The 12090-nt window shown below is 38.3% G+C and overlaps 1 protein-coding gene across 1 annotated transcript in view; it reads right to left on the bottom strand.

The window, feature by feature from the left end:
* magi3b (membrane associated guanylate kinase, WW and PDZ domain containing 3b) overlaps window positions 1–12090 on the bottom strand; it is a 222044-nt gene that overhangs the window by 56089 nt on the left and 153865 nt on the right. Inside the window, exon 3 of the mRNA XM_014009500.1 lies at window positions 708–827. Coding sequence (XP_013864954.1) covers window positions 708–827 — 120 coding nt within the window. The remainder of the gene's footprint in view (window positions 1–707; window positions 828–12090) is intronic.

The following is a 12090-nucleotide window of genomic DNA, read 5'->3' as shown; positions in this document are numbered from 1 at the left end:
GACAAAGATACTTTATTATGGTATAGTATTTAAATGTATGCCTGAGAAACACATAATATTGTCCCTTTAAGTTCACAAATAAAGGTAAACAGGTAACTGCATATCCACTGCTTTAAATGCAAATGACTGTAGGGCTGGTGGAGGCATCGAGTTCTTCCTTGTTTCTTAACATAAGATGGTTTTAGTTTAAAACAATATGCATTACTTCAAGGAATGGTAAGCTTTTACTAATTATCAGTGTTGTTACTCTCCACAGGTGACTAACAGTGGGTGTTTTTGTTCGTAAAACTCTGGTAACTATTAGACTATTTTTGTCTTCTCTGGTAAAGAAAATAAAATCCTCTGTTTTGGCAGATTTCTACAATTTTTCTATTTCTATTTAAATCCGAGGACCACATTTTTGTTGCATCTGTCGGAGGCCTATTCTGCTCTCAGAGGGGAGAAACTAAACATTAGCATTTTAACACAAGTGCTACAAAGTCTGCTGCTATTTTACTATAGTTCCCAACAATTTTACAATGCATTTCACGGATCACCAACATTTTTTTTGGTCCTTCTCACTCCGCTCGACAGCGAAAAGATGAAATTTTGAAATTTTAAAATAGCACACGAGGGAAAATGAGCTTTATTCTGAAGGAGATCTTGGTGTAAAATGTGGAAATAAATTCACGGAGACACGTTCCCACATATTCAGAGCTTCTTCTTACCATCGTAGGTCCCGCTCTCCAGCAGAAGTCCACTCTCTTCCAAGATCCTGAAGTCTCCGACGCTGATGAAGTTGTAGTCCACACCAGGCACTTCTCCCTCTCGAGGAAGCCGTGTGGTGCCTAAAAAAAGACACGCAGATTAACACGGCAGATCTCAACATGCCCCAGAAATACGATGGGAAAAAAAAAAAAAACACAAGGAAGAAGATGTTGCTGTTAGATTTAAGATCAACTTGTGGTATTTTATTTTACGTTTCTGTTTCATCTTGATTCTTTCATTCAAATCTATTCATTGGTTCGAGGGATATTTTGCTAACTGTACAGATTTAAAACAGAAATGGGCAAAAGCATTATTGCCTGCTCATGTCTGGTGATACAGATAAATCAGACGAGTCAAACACATTCAGTTAAACAATATTTAGTTGTTTTTCCAACTGTCTGTCACTGCGGTGACAATGAGTAAACACATTTATTGTGAATGACGTGTAAATACAAAGTTTGACGGCAAGCTTGACATCTTGCTTTGTAAACCTTTAGACATTTCTTGTTCTGGATTCCCAAGAAAAGATGAGTATTTTGTAAAAAAATAAAATAAAATAAAAACTACCACGTTTTTCCTGGAAGGGCAAATAGAGTATTTTATTTTGGACAGAAATCCTAAAAGACCTCGGTGCCATCTTGTTAAAAGATAAATAGCTGATGAAAGCTCGAGCTGCGCCAAGAGACCTAATTCATTTAATCTTGTGTGAGTAACTGCAGCTCGTGCTAACAAGTTATCACTGGGAGCCTCGTGATGTATGTAGCAGCAGCTAAAATCAGAGTACAGCCGAGTTAATTATAGATATGAATTATGATGGAAGTAATGAGTTGTGTAACCTCCCGGTGTGACTTAGGTTTACTCAGAACCACAGAGTGGAACCTGAATGCAAATGACACAAAGGCGTTCTGGGAGCGGCGTCAGCTCCTGTGGCGACGCTACGGTCTACCTCAGCGCTGCAGCATYCGCATCTGGATTGTAGAAACGGAAACAAAATTATGAAATTAGCATTAAGATTGAGGGAAACCTAAAGTTAAGATGGACTTTTCAGACAACAAACTCTACTGAGTGAACCGTAGAACAGTTTCTTCTTCTTTGGTTTTTAATAGGACATTATGGAGGCCCCGAGGGGACGTGGGTTCAAGAAAAACTCCTCTCAGTAACGCAGCAAACAAAATGTTCTCAGCTTCTTACAAATCACAAAATAAAAGCAGAAATTGWTTCATTTTTTTAAAACTGGTATTTGTAACACAAACAAGACAAAGTGGCAATTTAAGAGTGTGATTTTAAAATATTCTGCTTTGAGGAGAACGTTATCATTTATTTGTGCAACCAAGAGCAAGAGGCAAACAGAGCTTTACGAGCCCTACGGCAAGAAGATGATGCAAACTTTAGCAGAAATTATGAATCTCATGCAAGTTCAGCTTGGACTGATCATTCTTTTATACATCAGTATAGTTTCAAAACTTAAAAAAATTCAGCTGCAACTTACTGTTTATTGGAAAACAGGATTTTGTAACATTTACACGCTCAGGTCTCAGTGATTTGTTTGATAATAGAGTTCTATTAAAATAACATTAAATAGGTTTCAGGCCTTGCGTTACAACGGTTTTAAAACCTCGTGTAAACAAGCCGCTCCTCTGAAGTTGATTTTTTATTTTTTTTGTAAAGTTGTAGAGTCTGTGCCAATTAGCAGTGAAAAGACCGTAGATTCTGGTCGCTCGATGGCCAATTAACCAACTTCACGCYGCTGTTTTCTTTTTGTTTCCCCCTCTCTTACATGTTCTCCCTAATTGGACTGTGACAGCCCTTCTGCACCTGAGACGTAAAAACACACGAGTCAGAGGAACGTGCTCGCGCAGACCGTCCYTGATGCCACAGTTTGTGTTACCAAAAATAAAAAAATAATAATGAAAAAAAGAAAGGCAGTTGATGTTGCTTTGTGCATGRAAATGCCAGCCTTTGCTTCTCATTAGCAACTTGTCTGCACACGGGCACCRACTTAGGTCGCTCCAAAATGTCCCTTGTAGCCCAATTACTCTCGCCAGTTATGTACCTGCCAAGAAACTCCCCAAGAACTCATCCGGGATGCCGCATTGATATTTACTGTGAGCTTCTTACTGTGGATCAGCTCCAGGAGGCGTAATGATGCAGGTCACCGAGCTTCATTAGAGCAAAAGCAGCTWATCTTATAAAGCAGCGTTCAAAACATCTCGTGATGCTTTCATTTYGAACGTGAAGACTGGCACTTTGGATTTACCTTCAAACAAACATATGGGAAATGGGTTTTAAAAAAAAGGTGCAGCAAACACTGCAGTTAATTGGCAAACAAAAGAGGGAGCTTTTTGCAGAGGATTAATCAAAGAAAACCATTTTCAGTGAACAAGTTCCACGCAGCAAGTAATGTCTTTTTTAAAAAATTTGCATTACAAGAAAAGGAAAGCACTGCTCCTCTCCGTCCTGCTAACAATCAAACAGCATCAAGAAATCTCATGTCAAACAGCAGGTTTTTAGCAGGTGCGCTATTTTTATCAAGCAAGGAAGGCTGGAGACAGATGGGCAAAGCTGTCTGTTCATTGTTGATGATGTGCCTGCAATAACATGAAGGAGCAAATGATTTCGTGTTGAATTCAGGTCAAAATCACACAAAGCATAAAAAAACACGCTTTAACGTTAACAAAGCGAATGGAGATAATACTGAGAGAAAAGAAAAATGAAAAGTCACCTAAAAGATTWTAGCAAATTCATTCTCAGCTCCTTCTCTACATAAAATACTCCTGTTTACAGGAGTTTCTTATGAACTGTGTAAAACTGTAATATTCCAAACCATAAACTCTTCTCTGTAACACAAAAAAACCAAATACCTTTAACACAAAAACATATAAATGGCTTTTATTAGATTTTTAAAAGGTATTTCATGTTTTTTTTTTCATGCATTTTATTGCATCCACAGCTTTTTCTGAAGGATTGCATTTCACTGGCCAAGTAAATACAGAAAGAAATATGCAAAAAACAAGTCAGAGGACTTGGTAATATTTATGGGTTTGTTTGTACTTTTTTTCTGCTGTTTTCACTTCTGTTCACATGTACATACTTTATGTTAAACGGAAACACTGAAATACCTTTTACACACAAAAAACAGTTTTTATTACATTTTTAAAGTATTTTATGTTTTTATTGCATTTACAAGAATACTGTTTTATTAGGATACTTGAAGTTAATTCTGTTAGCAATATGTCATTAACTACAGGATGATGTAATCATTGTGTAAGAAAATCCGTATTCAATAAACTGAAGTCGATATTAAAAACACCATTGTTAAATAAAATGATTTGTTGAAGGAATCAAACCATACAACACCAGAATTCTGGATCTGAGTGAGGTTTATTGTCACTCAGCTGACAGGAAACCAACACTGCCGAAAAACCAGGAAGTTCATGTATTTATACACCTTCTTCGATGCCTGTGTTCGCCCCCTACTGACCTACGGCTGAATCACAGGCATTCAGACAAAAYCCTCATCTACTGTTATCATAACGGTTGATTATGTGTTGCCACTTATTTCGGACATGTAACTAATCTATATCATTCAAAACATAATAGATTAAACACTGTCAACATTACAAAAAGGAAAACCTAAGAATATAGTGTTGTGCTTTTAGCATCAGTACTGACCTCTAATAACTTTAAATTTCAATTGCATAAACCTCTGAAAAAAAAACTTTGTGTTTATTTTTTCTCATCCTTCATCACATTATCTCCAGTGCAATTGTGTGTTAAAAGATCTCCAAACAAGCTGCACCAACAATATAATTCTCCTCACACACTTATCTTATTAAGAGACCAACACAGCATTTTGACTCGGAAGATTTAACTAAACTCTGCTGTCGCTTTGCACCAGTTATGAATCTTAACACGCACATTTGCTTACAAATACAATAATTCCCTTTATTTTATGTCAACAAATTGTGCCTAAAACCTCAGGTGTGTGTGTTTTTTCCACCCTGAAMTGAAACAAATTGTCACTTTATTGTTGGACGGTTTCACTGCTGGGACATATCTTTTGTAACCGTCTAACTGAGAAGATGTCAGAACGAGTTCGTCAGAGGCAGCCGGTCTGAAGAGGCGGGTATAAATTTAACATGACCAGTCTGTGTGTAGTTTTATGATGGTGCTTCAGAGTCACTAAGTTGTGGTTTTGATGCGAGTTTAACTAAAAAAAAAAAAAAAAAAAAGAAAGAAGATCACGACAAAATCCCAGTGTTTATCTGTACCAAAATATTTCAGATGATCACAGTTTAAAACTTCAGCATGACAGTTGATATGCATTTCCTCAAGGAATGATAGGCATTAAATTAATCAAACATTAAGAAGCTGGAAAAACTGGAGAATTGACTGCTTAAAGTGTCCCAAAAGACCCAAGAAATAAAGAGGTATTGGTTGTGTAGTTTGTCTTTGCAATCCAGTACACGAGTTTCTGCACCAGTTTTACTGAATGACCTTGTCTGAGGAAAAATCCGTTACACCATCTTTTATCTCAGTGGGAAGTCAGAACTCGGAGTGTGACTTTTTGCTTTTCCCGCTTCTCAAAGATTCATGTCTTCAAGTCTAAAACTGATTTGGAGATTTACCCCACACAGACAGCCAGTCCTTGCATCTGTTTCTTTAATGACTCTGTTGTGTTGTTCTTTTACCTTTTGAATGTGAATGATCTCGCTTTGTGCTTCACATACTGATCTGTAGAATCTGCTGCATTATCTTAATTACGACTGTGGAAGTGTGTCGCTCAGCAGAAACGAGCCCGCRGTGTTGGTGGGACCCAATCCCAGACAGCAGGCTGCGGTTGTGTGCGAGGACAGCAACGTGCGCATGATGGTCGTTAACTAAAGTGGACCACTGGCACTGATACACAAAACAAGTCTGTTAATCCTCTTGCCGCCTGCATGATTGTCACACACGTTTTGGGTTTAAATCCATCACTGGATCGGCCCCGTTTATCACCAAACCACGGTGCTTAACACATTCTGTGAACTGTGTTGTACTCTGCAATTTTGTGGTCGTCTGTGACTTTTTAAACTTGTCTTTTAGACATCGATTGAAGACTGACAAGCATTGATTTCTTCTTTGAGGGGGTGGGGGGTGAGAAAATGACTGCTCCAAACGTCTGTGCCAAAAAGAGCTAAACCTTTCCTGAGCAGTGAGGTACTGGGACTGCAGGAGTATATGTGCTGAGCACAAGATGCACTGAGATTTGGGAATTAGCAAATAGCAACAAGACATTACTCATAAAGTAAGTTGTCTTGCTGCTGATGGATTCCACCTTTTTATGACCCCGTGCATTTCTACCTCCCAGGATAGCCTCTAACATCTTTATTGTCTTGAAGAAACTCCAATAGACTTAAACCTAAATATCTTAAATGTATAATAATGTACTTATTTTCTACTTATTGATAAAAAGTCATTTTTTATCCAAGTCCAGCTCCCAGTAATAATGTTTATTCTCAGATCTAAAATTCAATCTTACCAACACCTGTTTGTGGCCCTGATTCTAATCCGAACACAAAATGCAGTGGCCTTTTGTCGGGTCCACAGCAAACCAAAATATTTATAGAACAGCCTGGTAACACCCATAGGGGTGGTACCTCGGACGTCAGCACTGATATACGGGAAATCTTAAACAAGTCCTTGTTTATCCTGCAGAGGGACACATACATATTAATGATTGATTGATTCCATCACTGTTTAAAGTAATTGACTATATTCATCACAGTAAGATTGCGTCTAAAATTCAGTTAATCAGTCACAAATTTTTCTTCAACCTCGTTTTAAATGCTGTTTATGAGTCTGGTTACTTCATCTGAGGTGAGATTATTTGAAAGAGTTCAGAGAGGAGCAAATAAGTCACAGGGTTGAGGAATAACTAGTTACAGGTAACGGTGTCTACGTTGACAATACAGAAAAAAGACGTGACGTCACATTCAGCTGTTCGTTTACAGAGTTAGCGCAGATGCTAATTTTAGCATGTCGAATCTGGAGTTGTTCAATCAGYGCTGATTAAATACTTATCTGACAGGCTTGTTTAGTTCRGTGTTTATWTCTGAACCTGCCTCTGACCGGATGCTCCGGTTTTATTTTTGGAAAGAAGCAACGAGCTGGAAATAACGTATCAGCAGAATAACTTTAGGATCGACACGGTCCGCTACTGAGGCTGCAYGTTACGATCATACTATCCAGGATTAAAAATTGTAAAATTGCAAGTAAAAAGACAAAACAACTGGACTTCTGTTCTGGAGCTGTAAACACGCGGAGCTACATATTTAAACAGCGTGACTCGAGGTTAGTGTCTTTATTGAAAAGTCGAATGGAAGACGGCATGACCGTTCAGATTGCAGTCGCTTTGAAAACCATCGGGTATATATCCAATTCAGTACCACATAGTGAAAAGGCCTGGGTCAGATTCAGACTGTCATCAAAAAATCTGATTTGGRTCACGTTTGCCTGCAGTGTGAACGYAGCACGTGTAATGTAATTAAAAAAAAACAGCTGCTCAGTTATTTCAATAATCCTGCATGATGGTGGACATTTGAAAGCACGACAATGGAGAGCCGAAAGCAAAGGAAACAAAAAAAGAAGAAAACAAACAGGATTTCTTGTCAAACCAGTCAGCAACGATGCAGCATGACCAGCATTGTTTAACACCACTGCTAACAGGAGGATATCAGCTTCAGCACAGCTTGAAAATAAGAGMCCGAGCTCGGCAGAACCAAGTTTACCCGTCCCTTAAACGGAAGTTGTACGGCTGCCAACAGTCACCGTCGTCGCTGCGGAGGATTCACACAGAACCATCCTGTTTACTGCGGAGGATGAGTCTATCTGTGTGTTTCCACTGATTAAGGACCAGAGAGCGGGCCAAAATAAAGCTTTAGAAGCAAATGCAACAACAGAAATATTTTGGTACCAGATTCGACTTTAAATTCAAGTGTTCAAAAATTAAAAGGCCCAAAACTTTCTCTGTTGGAATGCATGTTGCTGGCCAAGTGTCAAACACAGAAAAACATATGCACACAAGTCTCAAGACTTGGTTAATGTCCTCTGCAKTGGTGGGCACCAGCACGCTAAAGAGCTAATCCGCTAATTGCGGACCTAAATATTTCATTTGCACTTTAGCGACCTTACTAATTTTTATAACTCATTAGCGGATTTGCGCTTTCTAAAATTAAAATGCAGTACCGCTTATAACTAATTATCTACCAGTCATCATTATCTTGAACAGAGGAAGGTATAACTGTCAATAAATCACAACACATATGATCTATCCAACAGCACCCCTCCCAGATAWACACACTTATTGAGAAGGTATACATCTTTGCTGACTGTTGCTTTGGGTCACGGTTCTCATTTCCCACAATGCTTTGTGTCTGCTTATGTAGCAGGAAGGCAATAGCAAAAACTGTTAATATTTGTAATCCATACTAAGATTTTGTGTGCATTGACTTATTTTACTTTACAATCGGAGCTCCTTTTTAAAAAAAAGTTTAAATGCTGGAGCTCAATACTTGACATAATTGGTCGAAGCAACGGGGTTAGAGACTCAGAATTGATTTAAAGATATTATGCTGGTGAAGACTGACATCTAGTGGTCAAGTGGAGCAACTACATGGAAAACTTCAAAATCCAAGCTCTTATTTTGAAGGGAAGATAGTTTCCTGTACTCCATGCTTTCGTTTACCGTCACAAATCAAATCCATCATGTGCCCAGAATGCATAGCTTCAGTTTTCCCAATAAACTGTTTTAAAATTACTTTATTGATGCTTCTTTAATGAAAAATCTTCAAAAAACAAAAAAAAAAAAGACAAAGAAGCAGCCGAACTAACAATCCTCAACAACTTTTAAATTTTTACAGCAGGAGCTAAAGGTCTGTTTCAGGAAATCACCTCCCCAGCAATTGGCGGTTGTAGAATTAAGTTGTAAAAGAGTTAATACACTGATAGTTGGCAGTGTTGTGCATATATTGTACATGAATTGTTGCCGGCTAGTTAGTGTCAAATTTAATTTGTGCTTTTAAATTAGCTTACGCTAGTATTTCTATGGCATAAGTGCTTTTGAAGTTGCGGACCTAAATATTTTCATAAGCACTTTAGAAATTGCGGAGCTAATTTTTGGATTAGCGCTGCCCACCACTGGACCTCTGATAACATTTACTGGTTTGTACTTTTTTTTTTCTTTACTGTTTTCACTTCTGTTAATGTGTGCATACTGGATGTTAAACTTAAATCAGTATAAAAGCATTCAGAATTATCTGTAAGTAGGCAACTTCATCCAGCATCTTTAATGTGCTTCTCACATCTCAGCACAAATACCACCACCTGTGCCCCTTAGTCTGGTGACGCCGTGGTATTTACAGGCTCACATTTCACACTAACAGACCCCCTTTTTAATAGTAAAAGATCATGGTAGGCAAAGGCTGCACCTATTAGTCTCAACATTAAATGACGTTTTTGTAATACACGATGATTGGTAACTATTTGATAGATTTACCTGTATGTTTAAAGAAAAAAAAAGCTAACTAAAGCGATGCTCAGGGTTGCAGGCCGTTTATCAGTATGGTTAAAGCCACTTTAGCTATTCATTTGTAGACATGAAAACGCAGCTAATACTCCCAAATTAAGCTGCACTTTGAATTCAGAATTATGTAATGAGTTCATTATACTTGTACATATTTTGCGAGAAGCAATCAACGTTTKCCTGAGTGATACAGCCTCATGGTCACGCAGGTTCTATGAGACAGGAAGGATCGATAAACTATGAAGGTCTCCAGGTGAATTAAAACGACTTTACTCTTCATAGTGGTTCTTTCAATCCACACTAATGCAACGTGACTTTATAGAATGTGCTTCAAATGTTTAACTGTTTACAGGTGGTTCGTTCCAATGTAAAACATAGGTTTTTTTCTGTGCCTTTGGTTCAGCTGGTGAGTAAAAGTAGCTGAAGACTGAGAGAAAGAGCCTGGGTAATCTAAATGGAGAGAGAGAGCGAAATTGAAACAGAGATGTGAAGGATGGCAGACTGAAAGCGAACAACTGAATGATGGAGGTGCCGTCGCTGTGTGAGTCCTCGTCTCTCGCTCATTAAGACGGTAATTCAAGCTGGGGATTAGAGAGTCAGACTCATGCGGCTATAGTCCACTGGCTGCTGTTGATGATGAATAGCAGCTAAAGGCTACCACTAAAGTCTGAAGTGGCAAATATATGCAGGAGCGTGTGTGAAACAGAAAGACGGTGTGTGCGTGTGTGTTTGAATGGAAGGGCAGGTGAAAATGACAGGTAGCAGTGGTGGCAAAGAAATCCCTCTGTAATCRTGTTCTGTCCAACCACTGTAACTGACCCAAAATACTCCCAAGTGCAAGTGAGCTTTAAAAAGAAAAATCCAATAACCATTCAMGTTAAAGCCAACAGCACAGCTGAGAACATGACTCACAGGTAGACAAAGGTACACAAGACTAACAGACTCGACAGGAAGAGAAGTGTCAAAAAAAAATCTAAGTAAAAGATGAGTTTGTAGGAAAGATTCCCCCTTTGTTCCATTTTTGGGAAAAAAAATGAAAAAGGAAATTAAATATACATGAAAGGTAAGCAGCTTCCTAAAAATTTCACACTCGTGCGTGCAAGTTCTCTTTGAACAAGTCAGAGCTCCTGCAGACCCTGGGGGGGTCAGGAGTGCAGCGACAGAGCTGTACCCAAACATCGCCTCAGGAGCACCAGCTCTGTATGCAACCCCAAACCTTGACTACCCTCAATTATAGCCTTCCTCTGAGCGCAGTTCATCCTCACTGTGACATAAAAAACTGTGTGAAAATCCTCACAGTCATTTTACTACATTTAGGTCARGCCCCACAATGTAGATTTAAACTTATCAGTGTATCAAAAAGTACAGGCCTTCAAATTATTTAGTTATAAACATTACACAGTATATTAGTTTACTTTTTTCACATCTCTTTATTTGGGATCTTAGAGTATTTATCTCTATTTTGACCCTCAGGAATCTATTTTCCTAGGTACTCTCACACAGTACAACATTGGCCTGCTGACTCTAAGACTTCATAAATTCGAAGCAAAAACAAAAAATCCATACGATTGTCCTTTATGTCTGTATAAATGCAAAATGTAGAAAAAAATGAGTAATTAATGGAAAATGTGATCAACTTGACATGTATGACATTTTGAAGCRTTTGTATTTTTGTAACCCTGTATTCCCACAACCCAAAGAAACCAGCCCGTTTGGATGTTATCAGTCCATTAAATGGATGTTATTAGCGGTTATCAGTCCCATAGAATGGCTTCAGACTGTCCCGACTGTGCCGTCTAGTGGGTTACCAGTGCCATATATGTTGGAATGCAACAATCTGCTGCCGCCAGAGTCCGGTCTACTTTATCGTAGCCCATGTCATTTTCTCTAAAATTAACCTCAGTGGTTTTATGCCTCATACTAACCAGCTGACAATCTGAAGCCATTCTATGGGACAGAGAACCCACTAGGGGGCACAGTCGGGACAGTCTGAAGCCATTCTATGGGACTGATAACGGCTAATAACATCCATTTAATGGATGATAACATCCGAAGCGGGTGAAGAAACTCTATTTGGATATTAATTATGGCTCCGCCCACTGGGGGCCGGAGGCATACCGTTCTGTGTGTTAGTGCGGAGTCCGTCCATCACGGTTAGTTTTCTATGCACGATATCTCCTGAATGAAATTATATATTTACTTATAAATAGGCATAGTAACTACATTAAGGCAGTATTCATTCTGATTAGATTTGGGCATCAACATTTAACAGGTCTCTCTTGGAAATGAGATTCTGAATCTCAATGAGACTACCTGTATAAATAAAGGTCAAATAAAATAAATACAAATCAAAGGGTCAAAGGTCAAGGTCATTAATGATTGGTAATATAAAACTGCCTTTTTTTTTCTAATTCCTCAACAGTACAAATAAAATACCTGGTTAAAAAAAGAAAACACATTATTATTTTGTATGATACAACTCAGACTGAATTTCCTTAACACGCTAAATTATATCAGTTTTCCACTTTTGATAAATGCTGCAAATTTATACATACCGTAAAGAATCGAGGTTTGTGGCATAAAGTAAATATGATAACTTGGATTTGTGTTCTTATATTGTGTACTGTATCAGCAGCCTTCGATTGTTCAAAGATCAGCAGATGAAGCTGGTAAGCCTATAATTTGTCCCACTCGGTGTGACATGTATGTAACATCTTTTTGCTTCACGTGTAAATTGATTAATCAACCACTAGATAATTATATTTTGGTTTATACAGTGA

The sequence above is a fragment of the Austrofundulus limnaeus genome, unplaced genomic scaffold (genome assembly GCF_001266775.1).
Source record: "Austrofundulus limnaeus strain Quisiro unplaced genomic scaffold, Austrofundulus_limnaeus-1.0 Scaffold59, whole genome shotgun sequence".
NCBI classification, from domain to species: Eukaryota; Metazoa; Chordata; class Actinopteri; order Cyprinodontiformes; family Rivulidae; genus Austrofundulus; species Austrofundulus limnaeus.
This window is presented reverse-complemented; position numbering and strand designations above follow the sequence as displayed.